General features: G+C 43.5%; 1 protein-coding gene across 1 annotated transcript in view; it reads left to right on the top strand.

The window, feature by feature from the left end:
- Positions 1-16,623, top strand: part of SQOR (sulfide quinone oxidoreductase) — a 40,787-nt gene that overhangs the window by 23,758 nt on the left and 406 nt on the right. The window contains exons 6-8 of the mRNA XM_007517308.3: positions 6,545-6,728; positions 14,413-14,480; positions 14,761-14,939. Coding sequence (XP_007517370.2) covers positions 6,545-6,728; positions 14,413-14,480; positions 14,761-14,939 — 431 coding nt within the window. The remainder of the gene's footprint in view (positions 1-6,544; positions 6,729-14,412; positions 14,481-14,760; positions 14,940-16,623) is intronic.

Raw genomic sequence — 16,623 nt, forward strand, 5'->3', positions numbered from 1 at the left:
GGCTTGGCTTTCTAAACATGAAGACATCACATGAGAAATTTATCAGCTCAAGGCTTTGTTTTTAGAATGTATTGAATACATCTTTCCCATCTTCAGTTGAATATTTATTGGAGATCAATGAAGATGTTACGAGTGCCTCAAAGTCATGATATAAGAAAGCTTTTATTTGGAAATAATCTCAAACATAGAGAAGTTGCAAAAATAAAAACAGCACAAAGAGATCTGAGTATTAGCTTTGCCTGGATTCACTTATGTAGAATTTTACCCCATTTGCCACCTATACATATACATATGAGATATATAATTATAACATATAATCTTATATAATAATATTTTTTATAATTATAATGCAATCTCCTGTGCAGTTGCATATGATAGTATTTCAGGCATTATTATATATGTATATATTCAAAATCCCTAAAGCATGTAAATTACATGTATTGTTCCCCTTTAAGGATATCACTATAATTTTCCCAAGATACTGAGATACTCTCTTATATAACCACTGTACAATTATAAAGTTAGTAGGACATGCCTGTAAATAATATTCATTCGTGTTCATGAGAGAGAAGAAAGACAACAGTGAACATCTTAGCTCTGGCATATGTGAAGCTGGGGTAACAGATGCTTCCCCAGCTGATTTCAGGAACTATAACCAGCCTGCCTGGCATAGCGGTGGGGTGGGGTGAAGGCCAGGAATGTGAATGATGGTGTGAGAAGTAACAGAGTGTCAGAGAAAGAACTCCCCTGCTTGCCCCCCCCCCCATCCTCTCCCTGAGAGCTGCTGCCTGTGACCTAGAAAAGACGCTGGTACAAAGCACTCAATACTTATCCTTACATATAAAAGGGTTTGTTGAGAACTCGCTCTGCGTCGGCAATGCTGAGGCCATGTTTAGGTCACCAGGTCTTATTGCTATACTAGCTGCAAAATGATGGCTTGCCCATCCAGCCTTCCCTCCATATTTACCAGCAGGCTCTTGACAGTTTGTCAGCAAAAGTCCAACCTTGTTGCTTAATAAAACAATTATTGGTATGAGTTAATTCATTCCTCAGTGGTCGATAAGACATCACTGTAATTATTTGGCTGTCAGAAAAATCATGATGCATTGTTGCCTAGAGAAAACATAGACTCTGACTTTTCTACAGGAGTCGGGCGGTAGTGCAACGAGTTAAGTGCACATGGTGCAAAGCGCAAGGACAGGATTAAAGATCCTGGTTTGAGCCCCCGGCTCCCCACCTGGAGGGGAGTCACTTCACAGGTGGTGAAGCAGGTCTGCAGGTATCTGTTTTTCCCCCTCTCTGTCTTCCCCTCCTCTCTCCATTTCTCTCTGTCCTATCTAACAATGACAATATCAATAACAACAATAATAATAACTACAACAACAACAATAAAAAACTAGGGCAACAAAAGAAGGGGGAAAAAAAGAAAAAGACACTGACTTTTCTGACAGTCCAATATTTTAGTGTTGAGATTGTCCTGAATCTGGTCAGTTGGGAACCCTTTCAGGATGACTGTATGACTGTCCTATGTCCCCATCACATTTTTGTGCACTTCCTGACTTTCTAGGGTCAAGGATGCCCCTGGCTATTGTCTTGTCTCAGCTAAGGATCACGGTTTTGAATGATTAAAAAAAAAATCATATAACTCTTAAGGCCTCCAGAGACTTTCAGGGATAGTTATTACCTTACAAAATGCTCTCCAATCACTCTTTGATTGACTGATTGATTGATTGATTGATTGTGTGTGTATATCTTTTTGTAGCTTTTCAGTTCTCTTCTCTCCTGATTGCCAGGCTGTTGAAAGTGATTTTTGGAAAGCCCTTACAACTTCAGTTCTTTTGAATTGCTACCCCTAATTTATTATTGGCTGGGAAATGAGATAGCCAAACTTGTTAAATTTTATGTAAAGTAAAAAGCACATGGTTGATGAATAAGGACCCCAAGCATATTTTTATGATCAAAGTGTATGAATTAGAGTGTGTGAGCTGAACCAAGTTTTGCCATTTGGTCTTTTTTTACTTTAATTTTTAGCTGTGTTCTGGTAAGTTGCGGTTGCAGGTAAAAGAAGCTATTTATTTCACTTTTGAATTCTAGGATCTCAGGTGAGATTTTCTCTCTGGATCCAGCTCCACTCTGAAAATTTGAATTTCAAACTGTTAATCTACCAAAAGGCTTTTTAGCCCTGTGGCTTTCATCCCTGGCTGTGCACTGGATCAATAATCATCACAGCTGGAGGTGTGGATTGAGGATTGAGAGTTTCAAAAGTGCTCCTAATGATTCTAACATAAAACCAGGAGTGAGAATCTCCATTGTGAAGAATTTAATGTTTTCAAAAGCCCATTATTTCTGACCTTAATAGAGAGTTTGTGATCTGGTCTAAGTTTCTGAAGATTAGGAAAACTAAAAGTCACTGAATTCTAGCATGAGAAGTGATTTTGCAGGCTGTCTAGTCAAATGCATTTCTTTTAAAATGTTTATTTATTCAATAGAACAGAGAGAAATTGAGAGGGATAGGGAGATAGGTAGAGAGAGAAAGAGAGGTACCTGCAGCCCTGCTTCACTGCTCGTGAGGTTTCCCTTCCCCCCTACTGGGAATGGGCTGCTGTGGGCTTGAACCTGGGTCCTTGTGCTTGGTAATATGTGCATTCAACTGGTGTATCACTACCTGGCTGTCCCAAATGCATTTCCTTTTCTTTTATATCCTTCCTTCCTTCCTCTCTTTCTTTTTGGTATTTTGATTATTTTATTTTAATTAGAGAGATACAGAGAGAAAGACACAAAGAAAAAGATGAGAGCACTGCTCAGCTTTGGTTTATTGTGGTGCTGGGGATGGAACAGGGGAGCTTGGAGCCTCAGGAATGAGTCTTTTGCATAACCATTATGCTATCTCCACAGCACTGCATTTCTTTGTAGTATGCAAATGGGACGTGAAGTGACATGCTCAAATAAGTAGCGTTCTTAATTTTTTTTTTTTTTTTTTTTTTTTTTTTTTTAGTAAGGAACTTGTTCCTTCATACTAGAGTCTGTAGGACTGTCATTCACTGGTTGCCTGTACTGCAATCACTTGGAGATGTTGTCAAAGTGTAGATTCCTGTACCCCACCCAGACCTACAGGATTGGGATTCCGGGGCAGTAGGACCTAGGAACCTGCATTTCCCACAAGCTTCCTAAGTTCTGTCCATAACCACTGAAGTCTGAAAATACTTTTGAATAGATTCTTCTGTTATTAAAAAAGAGCCATGTTCATTGTCACAGATAGTTTATGAAGGCACCAAATAAAGAATAAGCTATAGATAAGTGTCAGAGCTATTTATTTATTTATTTACCAGAGCTCTGCTCAACTCTGGCTTATGGTGGTGCAGGGGATTGAACCTGGGACTTTGGAGCCTCAGGCATGAGAATCTCTTTGCATAACCATTATGCTATCTCCCCCACCGCCAGTGCTAATTTTTAATAAACCTATAATGCAGATCCTGGTATTCCCTTAGTGCAGGATATGAGCTCAAGTAAATGTGAATACCATTCACTTTCCTCCCAGAAAATATTAATGAAATTCATACGTATTTGTGAAATTCAATCTTAACTCTGGCAGAAATAGATGATGCTATAAGATTTAAAATTCAGAGCTAAGAAGTGTTTATTATATTTTTTTGTTAAGCACAGGAAATGTAAGACAGCATCTTAATAACTTGGTGGGTGATGGCTCTGACTGTTCCATCCACTATTCATTATCCTGTCAATCATGGTTTAGTCTCTGTGTTCATGAACAGTTCCTGCTTCAGAGACCTGTGCCCTAGCAGGCTTCCCCAGATTGTTTTGTAGGGGAAGACTGGCTACTTACAGCCCTGCTTTTTCCTCGAGGTTAATGAAGCTTGGGTTTGTCTGGGGACAGGAATAAACACAAGCCACCCCCTAGTTCCCACTGCCATCAGTGACTGCTAAACCCCAAGAGGACACAGAGCTTGTTATGGAAACCAAAGACTATGTCCAGAAGCTAAAGTTATCAACTTAATAAGAATGCCTGGTGAACATTTGAGAGCTTGTTTGGAGGTTCTAGCAGGGGAGCGCAGCTACTCGTATACCCTCGACCAAAGACTGGTCAGTCTCTATTCAGGGAAGGCTGTCCTCTTCTACTGAGCACACAGCTTCGGGAGGGACACACATGGAGCTGTGAGGGAGGAAGGGGACACCTGCCTAGCCAGCCAGATCAGCCGAATCAACCCTGGCGATCAATGGGGTGACAGATGTTGCAGCCAGATCGCCCTCACATCCAGTGAACATTTGAAAAAGTTTGTGAAAACCAAAAAGAAAGAATAAATTATAAAAACATCACATAAAAGCCTAGGAGATACTTCAGTGGCAGAACATAGGACTTGTGTTATAAGATCCCGGCTTCAATCGCCAGAGTTGTATTTGCCTGAGCTGAGCACTGTGCTGGTGTCTCTCCCTGTGTCTCTCCCTCTCCCTCTCCCTCTCCCTCTCCCTCTCCCTCTCCCTCTCCCTCTCCCTCTCCCTCTCCCTCTCCCTCTCCCTCTCCCTCTCCCTCTCCCTCTCCCTCTCCCTCTCCCTTCCCCTCTTCCTCTCTTATGGGCCAACAATCAAATACTGAAAGTTAAAGGGACATTAAAAGTAGTCAGAATGGGACCCCTGTAGGTAAGTTAGGAGTAGAGTATATGTCTTGTGTGTGAAACCCCATTCTGTATCTCATAAAAAATAAAAACCAGGGGGTTGGGCAGTAGTGCAACAGGTTAAGCGCACATGGCTCAAAGCGCAAGGACCGGTGGCATAAGGATCCTGGTTTGAGCCGCTGGCTCCAAACCTGCAGGGGAGTTGCTTCACAGGTTTTGAAGTAGGTCTGCAGGTGTGTCTATCTTTCTCTCCCCCCTCTGTCTTCCCCTCCTCTCTCCATTTTTCTCTGTCCTATCTAACAACAATGACATTAACAATAACAATAATAATAACTACAACAATAAAAAAACAAGGGCAACAAAAGAGAAAATAAATAATAAAAAAAATAAAATGCAAACCAGCCAGGATGGGTCAGAGTGCTCACAGAGCAACTTTAGTGTAAGTTGAGGAAAAAAATCTGTCCCATCTTGTGCAGTAAGCTTGATGCTGAATCAGACCTTCTCCTCTTCTCCAAAGCACTAGCCAGTATTTTGCCACCCTTTATTTCATCTTAAATTGGTATTTTGACCAATTTGTTGTGAGCTCATGCATATTCAGAAATAGTGCTCACACACCATTTCTTCGGGGCATAAAACTGAAGTTCCAGACTACATAAATCAACAGTGAAGGGTTGGGGAGCGAGCACCTGAAATACACCCCACCCTTGGGGGCTGGGCAGTGGCATACCTGGTTAGGTGCACATAGTACTAAGCTCAAGGATGTGCTCAAGTATCCTGGTTCGAACCCTCACTCCCCACCTGTAGAAGGGAAGCTTCACAAGCAGTGAAGTAGGTCTGAAGGTATCTATCTTTCTCCCTCTCTATCTCCCCCCTCCTTTTTCAATTTCTCTGTGTCCTATTCAATAAAATAGAAAAATGGCCACCAGGAGCAGTGGATTCATTGTGCTACCACTGAGCTCCTGCGATAACCCTGGAGGCAAAACAAACAACACATTCCACCCTACCTTAATTTTTTTTTTTCCCTCCAGGGTTATCACTGGGGCTCAGTGCCTGCACCATGAATCCACTGCTCCTGCAGACCATTTCTTTTCCTTTCATTTGCCCTTGCTGTTGTAGTCTTGTTGTGGTTATTGTTGTTGGATAGGGCAGAGAGAAATGGAGAGAGGAGGGGAAGACAGGGGGAGAGAAAGATAGACACCCGCAGACCTGCTTCACTGCCTCTGAAGCGACTCCCCTGCAGGTGGGGAGCTGAGGGCTCAAATCAGGATCCTTACGTTGGTCCTTGCACTTTGCACCACATGTGCTTAACCCCCTGCACTACTGCCCGACCCCCCTACCTTAATTTTTTTTAAGAAATATTTTTTCATTTATTGGATAGAGACAGAGAAAATTGAGAAGGAAGGTGGAAATAAGGAGACAGAAAGACACCTGCAGCACTGCTTCACTGCTCATGAAGCTTCCCCCTGCAGGTTGGGGCTGGGGGTTTCAATTTGGATGCCTACACGTGGTCACATGTGCGCTCAACCTAGTGTACCGACAGTAGCTCCCTGTCCCCCGTCCCCCGTCCCCTATCCCTCCCCTCCCACTTAATTTTAATAGCCAGGGAATATTGATGGGTTGTTTGGGGATACTAGTGAGGTCACAGTGGTAGCTCAGATTCCTCCATGCCTGTTGCCAAGGGGGGTCACATGGCCTCTGAATGAGGAGGCCATGTCAGCCAAGAAAATAGGTTGTGATTTGATCACCAGACTCCACAGGCACATAGAGACTAGGGAGCGGGTGTGTCCGTATGAACCAGTGTTTGGTGCAGCCACTGTACAGCATACAGTGAGGCCGACCGGGAGAGCTGGAGACTGTTGTAGAAACAGCAGGGTGGGGGAGAAGCACAGATACGGATGCTCTCTCCTTTTTCATAGTATGAAATGCTTCATGTCACACCACCGATGAGCCCACCGGACGTCCTCAAGACCAGCCCCGTGGTCGATGCTGGCGGCTGGGTGGACTTGGATAAAGAAACCCTCCAGCACAAGCAGTACCCCAACGTGTTTGGGATTGGGGACTGCACCAACCTTCCTACGTCAAAGACCGCGGCTGCAGTAGGTAAGATGACCGGGATGCCATCCTGGGCCATCATCACAACAAAGCCACGGCTGGCTCACTAATAAGGATGCAGCAGTGGTGGCCTGGTGAGGGACCTTGTGCAAACAACAAGGAGCCTGAGTGCTTGGCACACAGCGTCCCATGGTCTCATCTGCTGCTTCTGGGTCAGAGGGCTTGCTTTCAGGGGAGGACATTGTGGGGGACTTATTCTCCCTCCATCCCTCCCTCCCTCCCTCACTCACTCATTCCCCCTCTCTCTCCCTCTCTGGAATTCTGTTAATTCTTATCCCATGTTCTCTCACCCCTGGCCTTCCTCATGCCCCATGCCAGGCAGGGTGGTTGTAGTTCCTCTGCCTGAAATACTAGTAAACTAGGGAAGCATCTGTTTGTCTAGAAAACACATGAGAGTCAGCTAAAGCTCCCAGACCAGAAAGTTGTTCTGTAAAGACAGGCACAGTGGGGCATACTTGAATATATGTTCTTTTCTATGCCCCTCAACTGTGTGAAAATCTATTTACCCTTCTCTGTCACTTTCCTCAAATGGCCTCCACTTCTCCCAGGGTTTTCCTCCCCATACCTGTCTAGCTGCCAAGCAAGCCAGAGGAGCAATGGATTTTGTTCTGGAATGAGGGGATGTGCTGTTGTGGTTATTGGCACACCAAACCTGGCTTTCCTGTGCCCAGACTTCTTCCTCTGCTTCTCTCTGCTCTAGGATCCTCTCTTAATTGTTCACAACACAATCAGGACAAGAGGTGGCACTCAGCATCAGTTAATTGAGGATGTGGACAGAACAGAAGGGGATTGTATTACAGGGAAAGCCCCCAAAGCTCATGCACACTTGTGTACACACACACACACACACACACACACACACACACACACACACACACACACACCTGAGCCCTGGACAGTGGCTGAGCTTGATTTCTGAGCCCTGAGTCTGAACACTCACAGTGCACCAACTGGTGTCTTCTTTCCTCCTCTGGGGAAGTAGAACTTTTTAAAAGAGCAGGAGCTCTGGATACATTGCTCTGTTGACAGTGAATATAGTCAGAGCTGTTTACACCTTGTCTTTTCAGTCTCCTCATTCCAGAATGAAATTCACTGCTTCTTCGATTTGGCCATCAGCAGACCACCTTTGGCTGCCCGTTTTTGTGTTGCTGGCTAAGATGGGTTTCTAGAGATAAACACTGAAATTGGTTCAATGTCAGGAAAACTCACTCTTTTCTTTATCTAAGAATTCCAGGGTTTGGTAGGTGACTCAGCCTATGAAATGAACACCTTGCCCTGAACAAGGCCCTGGGGTTGACTGGAGGCGCCACCTGGGAGCACCATGGACAGTACAAGCAGGGAGCTTCTCTGATGGGGGAGGGGTACTTTAGTGCCCACTCCCTTTTTCTCAAAGTTTCCCTAAAACTATAGAAAAAAAAGTAGGCTAGGCAGACTACTCAGTGGTATTGTGTGTGTGTGTAAAGCTCTGTGGTAATTCCTCAGCACTATACTAAAGAGAGAGAGATATAAATTTTATGATTTCATTTTTCTTACTAGCATGTCAGTATTACAAAAATATATTTTGAATTCTGTATAAATTTTTTGGGTAAAAATTTGTTTTGTTCTTGTTCCAACCACTTTGATGTGCATTTAGTTATTTTCATTTTTTATTTATTTTATTTATTTATTTATTTATTTAAATAAGGAAACATTAACAAAACCGTAGGATAAGAGGGGTACAAATCCACACAATTCCCACCACCAGATCCCCGTATCCCATCCCCTCCCCTGATAACTTTCCTATTCTTTATCCCTCTGGGAGTGTGGACCCAAGGTCATTGTGGGGTGCAGAAGGTGGAAGGTCTGGCTTCTGTAATTGCTTCCCCGCTGAACATGGGCATTGATTGACTGGTCGGTCCATACTCCCAGCCTGCCTCTCTCTTTCCCTAGTAGGGTGGGACTTTGGGGAAGCAGAGCTCCAGGACTCATTGGTGGGGTCGTCTGTCCAGGGAAGCCTGGCCGGCATCCTGATGGCATCTGGAACCTGGTGACTGAAAAGGGAGTTAACATACAAAGCCAAACAAATTGCTGAACAATTATGGACCTAAAGGCTTGGAATAGTGCAGATGAAGTGTTGGGGGGGTACTCACTGCAGACTATTGTGTACTTTTGCTTTCAGGAATATATTTTGCCCTAATTTATGGATATGTGTGAACATATGCTCTATCTCAGGGTACCTGGTCTATATCTAGGTTTTGTTAGGAAGTGAACCACCTGGAATGGAATTAGAGAATACTATGAAAGGAAAGTCTCACCTGAGTAATGAAGCTGAAGGGTTGTCATTCCACACTTGAAGTCTCTGAACACCATCTGAAGTGGAGCATGTTGAGGTGGCACTCATTGCATTGATTAGGTTGGGATCGGTGGATGCAATATTATTTGGTGTGAATTGAGAGAAGCATGCAGGAAAGTGCGCCCCACCCTAAGGTTCCAGGACTGGGGGAAATATAGGCTCTATAGTGGAAATGTGAGGTTCCTGCTGTCTTAGGGTTCAAGAAGACAATGGATAGTTATTGTTATCGTCACATTATTTGGTAATTGGGTTAACTTTGAAAAGTCCCTTGGTTAGGATTTGCTGTATAATACCCAGCATCTTGTATATAGCGGTGCCACCTGTTGCTTCTGTTCTCCCTGGTCTAGGCTTTTGAGAGAGTCAACATATAAAAGACTCAGCCTATGTATTAAAAATATTCAGTCTGTGCTTTAAAAATTTTGAGACGTACAATCAATATTTCCCCTGTCATATTAATTACATATTGACTTATATGACTACAAATTAATAGGAGTGTACATAAACACCATTCCCACCACCAAAAGACTGTGTCCCATCCCACCCTGCCACCCCGGGAAGCCGAATGTCCACCCTTACCCTCACCCCAGGGTTTTTACTTTGGTGCCCTACTGCAGATTTAGTCAAATCCTGCTTTTAGTTTCCCTTTCTGTTCTTTATCAACTTCTGCTGATGAGTGGGATCATCCCATACTCATCTTTATCTTTCTGACTCAGTTCACTTAACATAATTCCTTCTAGCTCCATCAAAGATGGGTCAGAGAAGGTTCTTAATAACTGCATAGTATTCCATTGTGTATATACCACAGTTTTCTCAGCCACTCATCTGCTGTTGGGCATCTGAGTTGCTTCCAGGTTTTAGCTATTATGAATTGTGCTGCTATGAACATAGGTATACAAATATCTTTTTGGTTGTAATTATGGAATCCTTGGGGTATATCCCCAGGAGAGGAATTACTGGGTCATATGGAAGGTCCATGTCTAGCCTTGTGAGAGTTATCCACAGAGGCCGGACCAGTTTACATTCCCACCAGCAGTGCAAAAGGGTTCCTCTGTCCCCACAGCCTCTCCAGCATTTGCTGCTGCTGTCCTTTTTGATGTATGCCATTCTCACAGGAGTGAGGTGGTATCTCAATGTTGTCTTTATTTGCATTTCTCTGACAATTAGTGACCTGGAGCAGTTTTTTATATGTTTGTTAGCCTTTTGGATCTCCTCTGAAGTGAATGTTTTATTCATATCCTCTGCCCATTTTTGGATGGGGTCATTTGCTTTTTTGGTGCTGAGTTTGCTGAGCTCTTTGTATATTTTGGTTATTAGTCTCTTTTTTTTTAAATTTAAAAAAGGATAAATTAACAAAACCATAGGGTAGGAGGGGTACAACTCCACACAATTCCCACTACCCAATCTCCATATCCCACCCCCTCCCCTGATAGCTTTCCCATTCTCTATCCCTCTGGGAGCATGGACCCAGGGTCGTTGTGGGTTGCAGAAGGTGGAAGGTCTGGCTTCTGTAATTGCTTCCCCGCTGAACATGGGTGTTGACTGATCGGTCCATACTCCCAGCCTGCCTCTCTCTTTCCCAAGTAGGGTGGGTCTCTGGGGAAGCTGAGCTCCAGGACACATTGGTGGGGTCTTCAGTCCAGGGAAGCCTGGCCGGCATCCTGATGGCATCTGGAACCTGGAGACTGAAAAGAGAGTTAACATCCAAAGCCAAATAAATTGCTGAGCAATCATGGACCCAAAGCTTGGAATAGTGGAGAGGAAGTGTTAGGGGGATACTCACTGCAAACTCTAGTGTACTTCTGCTTTCAGGTATATATTTTGCACTAGTTTATGGATACGTGTGAACATATGCTCTCTCTCACTGAAACTGATGTATATCTAGGTTTTGGGACTTTGTTAGAAAGTGAACCACCTGGGATGGAATTAGAGCATACTATGAAAGGAAAGGTCTCACCCGAGTAATGAAGCTGAAGGGTTGTCATTCCATATGTGAAGTCTCTGGACACAGTCTGAGCTGAAGCATGTTGAGGTGGCAATCGTGTTGATTATGTTGTGATCGGCAGATGCAATATTATTTGATATGGATTGGGAGAGGCATACGGGAAAGTGGGCCCTATGCAAAGATTCTAGGACTGGGGGGAGTAGAGGCTCTATAGTGGAGATGTGAGGTTCCTGCTGTCTTAGGGTTCAAAAAGACAATTGATAGTTAATGTTATCATCACATTATTTGGTAATTGGGTTAACTTTGAAAAGTCTTTTTGTTAGGGTTTGCTGTACAGTACCCAGTATCTTGTATATAGCTGTGCTATTGGTTGCTTCTGATCTACTTGGTCTAGGCTTTTGAGAGAGTCCGCATATCAAATACACAGCCTATATATTAAAAAGACTCAGTCATTGTTTTAAAAACTTCGAGACATACAATTAATTTTTCCCCTCTCGTATTAATTAACTAGTGATTTATATGACTACACTTTACTAGGAGTGTACATAAACACCATTGCCACCACCGAAAGACTGTGACCCATCCCTTCCACCCACTCCCACCCCTCACTGTCCCAGGAAGCTGCATGTCTACCCCTCACCACAGGGTTTTTACTTTGGTGCCCTACTTACAATTTAGTCAGGTCCTGCTTTTAGTTTCCCTTTCAGATCTTCTTACTCAACTTCTGTTGAGTGGGATCATCCCATACTCATCTTTATCTTTCTGACTTAGCTCACTTAACATAATTCCTTCTAGCTCTGTCCAAGATGGGTCAGAGAAGGTGGGTTCATTGTTCTTGATAGCTGCATAGTATTCCATTGTGTATATATACCACAGCTTTCTCAGCCACTCATCTGTTGTTGGGCACCTGGGTTTCTTCCAGGTTTTAGCTATTATGAATTGTGCTGCTATGAACATAGGAGTACACACCTCTTTTTGGTTGGGTGTTATGGAGTCCTTGGGGTATAACCCCAGGAGAGGAAATACTGGATCATATGGAAGGTCCATGTCTAGCCTTCTGAGAGTTTTCCAGACTGCTCTCCACAGAGGCTGTACCAATTTACATTCACACCAGCAATGCAAAAGGGTTCCTTTGTCCCCACAGCCTCTCCAGCATTTGTTGCTGCTGTGGTTATTAGTCTTTTATCTGATGTATGACATGTGAAGATCTTCTCCCATTCTGTGATCAGCATTTTACAATAGAAGGGTTCACTATCTTTCCTCAAGAGTAAATTCAAGTCTCTACCTCTAGAGACACAAACTGCTTGGACCTATAATAGGGCAGTCCCAATTAATTCAGTGTGAATTGAATACAGACTGAAATTAGATGGCAGTAAGGATCTATTACTATCTTTTTTTTTTTTTTTGTATAAAATGCTCTTGCCTTGAAAACTTTGTCTTTGGTGTGGTCTGGGAGGTGGCACAGTGGATAGGACATTGGACTCTCAAACATAAGGTCCTGAGTTCAATCCCCAGCAGCACATGTACCAGAGTGATGTCTGGTTCTTTCTCTCTCCTATCATTTCTCATGAATGAATACATAAAATCTTTAAAAAATTGTCTTGGGCACCAGAGAGATAGTTTAGGATTAGAATGCAGAACTTCCACATCTGAGATTCCTGACACTTAAGGTTCAGTCCCAAGGGGTGCTTTGGTTCTCTCCCTTTCTCATAGAAAGGAAGAAATACCTCCCCCCGATACTCCCCATCCCCATTGGAGACACATACAGAAATATTTATGGTGAATTGTTATGATGTTTGTTTTTAAAATACTTCAGGAAAAGCAGTGGCATGTGTGACAGCATAGAGCAGAGGTAGGGGACTTCTGACAGTGCCTGGCAACTGCAGGCAGGATGTGGAACTCAATCCAGCTGGGAGCTTTTTATGTAGCAGAAATTTTTTTAAGTTGATGATTTTGTATGGCCTGAGAATGGTTTTTATAAATATCCACATGGTCCTTGGCAGAAAAAAGTTTCCCCATCCCTGATGTAAATGAGACAGAAATTGAAAATTTTCACAATGAAAAAGACTTCCACTCTTTTTAGAAAAAATTTCTTTATTGGAGGATTAATTTATTGGAGGTTTACAGTCGACAGTTAAATACAATAGTTTGTACACGCATAACATTCCCCAGTTTTCCCATATAACAATACAACCCCCATTCGGTCTTCCTCTGCCATAATGTTCTAGGACCTACACAACACCCCACCCCAGAGTTTTTTACTTTGGTGCAATACTTCAGCTCCAGTCCAAGTTCTGCTTAGTGTTTTCCCTTCTGAGCTTGCTTTTCAACTTCTGCCTATGAGTGAGATCATCCCATATTCATCTTTCCATTTTTGACTTATTTCACTTAACATGATTCCTTCAAGTTCCATGCAAGATGAATCTCCCTCTCTTGTCATAATGCAGGTTCGAGCCCTGTCCCCATCACACTGAAGGAAGCATTGGTGCTGTGGTCTCTTTCACTTTCTCTCTGTGCCTCTCTGTCTCTATCTAAATAATAACAACAACAACAATAATACCCCTTTAACTCCCTCTGTCTATCTGATCCAGCCTTACCAGGCAGGTGGAATGCCCAAGTGAAGGTCTTCTGAGCTATGGGCTGGGGGAGATAGCATAATGGTTTTGCAAAAAACTTTCAAACCTGAGTCTGCAAAGGTTCTAGGTTCATTCACTAGTACCGCCATAAGCCAGAGCTGAGTAGTGCTTTGATAAACAAACAAACAAACAACAAACTTAGTTCTCAGGGCTAACAGTCTAGACTGTCTGAACAGGTCATCCCAGATATACAAGGTCATTGGTCCAAAGACCAAGTTGATACCTATTGACCATAGAAAGCAGATGAGTGAGGTTGAGACAAAACCATCCTTCAAATCTTCCATTTAAAATTGCCAGTCTTCCTACTGGAGAGACCTCCTACATGAGTTTTAAACTTAAGGTGACATCTGTGTGGGTCATTGATGAAGAACTTCTTGGTAATTAAATCATTGATCTTGGCAAGATGAGAAATTGTACCCATGTGCCAACAACTGTACTGTAAACCATTAACCTCCCAATAAAAAATAAAGGAAGAGGGTGGTGGTAGATAGCATAATGGTTATGCAAACAGACTCTCATGCCTGAGCCTCCAAAGTCCCAGGTTCAATCCCATGTACCACCATAAGCCAGAGCTGAGCAGTGCTCTGGTAATAAACAAACAACAATGTAGAGTAGTCAAAAGTGTTTTCTACTTATGATCTTAGAGGGCTGGAGGGAACCTTCCTAATATGTTCACATTAATGTTACTTGCAAATTAGTTTTCATAGAAAACCTAGATGCTTAAGTATTATTTTTTTTCTAACTTTCCCATTTCTCTTATAGCCGCTCAATCAGGAATACTTGACAGAACAATTTCTCTGATTATGAAGAACCAGACACCAACAAAAAAGGTTTGTATCTCTTGCAAGAATCACCGTCTCAATTATCATCTTCTCTTCCACAATTTTGCCACTTTCTTAACGAGCTTTTCTCTAGCTGGGGTCCTTCAGTGTTTGCCTTGGTTATATACTTTTTTATTGTTGTTTCACCATTTCCATGCTCACTGTACAAAACTTAAAACACAGAAAAGGGAAAACTGCAACTATCCAGGGTCAATAATACATTGGGGAGTGTGTCTTGGGACACCATGAAACAGGCCACTTTCCAACTCCCTGTCCTGTACAATTTCAGTATGATGGCTACACATCATGCCCACTGGTGACCAGCTACAACCGTGTGATTCTTGCGGAGTTTGACTACAATGCCCAGCCACTGGAGACCTTTCCCTTTGATCAGAGCAAAGAGCGACTGTCTATGTACTTCATGAAGGCCGACCTGATGCCTTTCCTCTACTGGAATATGATGCTAAGGTCAGTGCATTGTTGGGGCAGGTGGGGCTTTTAGCAGAGAGTTGGCCCCAGCGGGTGGTTTCAAGGCCTTCTGATTACAGGAGAAATAGGGACCCAAAGTAAGACTGGTATATGGGATTTAACTTGCTGGGCCATGTCTTGTTGGGCATTACGCCAGATCCCCCCTACTCCATTGCTTAACACTGTGGTCTATTTACATAATCATTGTTTTGCCTGAGACCCGCTCTGCCTGCAGGGTATTGGTTTAATCCCCACTGGTTAGATGCTACCTTTGTGCTCCTTTATTCCGCTCCGCCCCCTATCCTACCCACTTCCTTTTCCAGCCTGGCACTTCCACTCCGGAAGGTATAAAGGCAGATCAATAAAGGCATTCCCTTTGCGTTCCCGCTCAGCCACGAGAGTTCCTGGTTCCTCTCCCACGTCGCTGAGTAAGCAGCAGCCTAGGTTGGCTCCGGCAGAGTTCTCTCCAACCCAGAGAGCACGTACCCGGGAAGAAACACCCTCAGGCTAGCCCAGCAATGTCCCTTGGATTATTGATGGCAACTTGCTTGGGATTCTGAAGCCATAGCCAGGCTTTGTGGGAACAAGGCTGCCCTGTGTGGGGTCAGGGCCTTAGCATACCCACGACCTCAGGGATGCCACATCTTCCTTCCTTACTGCCAGCTACCAGCTCTTCTGTCTTCCCTGCTCTAGCTCTCTGCTGCTGCTAGAGGAAAACAAACAAACAAACAAAATAATAGTCATCATGGTCACAGTAAATCACTTTCACACATCGAGTACTTTTCCATCAGCTACCTTTTGCTTTATCAATGTGATAAGGTTAACAAAACATAGCAGTGTAGAGCTTTGCCTTTGGAGTCAGACCTTGTCTGAATCATGCTGCTTCCGTTTGTGAGCTGTGTGTCTGGTGGCAAGTTGCTTAAGTTCTCATTGCTCACACGTCTTATCTGCCAAGTGATAGTAACACACACACACACACACACACACACACAAGCACTGCTCAGTGTTGGCATATCTACATATGTCAGGGATTGAACTTGGGACTTTCAGACCCTAGGCATGCAAGTCTGGTGTGCTTCTTCTGTGCAGACTTCTCTGGTCTGACTAATAAAAATTAAAACTTTTCTTCTTCCCTAAATGATAATCCTATTAGCTGTTTCTAACCCCCCCTGTGGGAAAGGTAAGTCAGGATGTTTCTACAGGCGGTTTTCAGGGACCAGGCAGTGGTACACTTGGTAGAACAGATGCTGGCGGTTTTCAGCCAGGAATGATTTTGCCTTCACAGGGGGACATTTGGCAGTAAAGGGTCATCACAAATGGAGGGGAAGCTACAGACATCCTCTGGAGGAGATGAGGGCTATTGCTCAACAGCCTACAGTCCCCGCAATGGGGACACAGTGGGTCTTATCTATTACTAGGACTGAGGTTGAGTTTCCCTGACCTATACTTCACAGACAAGCAAACAAATGTGTAGAGGGTACAGTCTGCATGAGTAGAGGCCCTGGGCAGACTTGCTGAATTGAGTCAGCAAGGCTTTTATAATAAATTTATCATAAGAATGCAGGCTCTTATAATAAATCAATATCTAGGGTTCAAAGCCAGTTGCCCCTCCTAATTGTGGGACCTCTCTACCTCATAGACAAATGGTACTTTATGGCATGATAAGTCTGTTGTGTGAGAACCC

This window comes from Erinaceus europaeus, chromosome 16 (genome assembly GCF_950295315.1).
Source record: "Erinaceus europaeus chromosome 16, mEriEur2.1, whole genome shotgun sequence".
NCBI lineage: Eukaryota > Metazoa > Chordata > Mammalia > Eulipotyphla > Erinaceidae > Erinaceus > Erinaceus europaeus.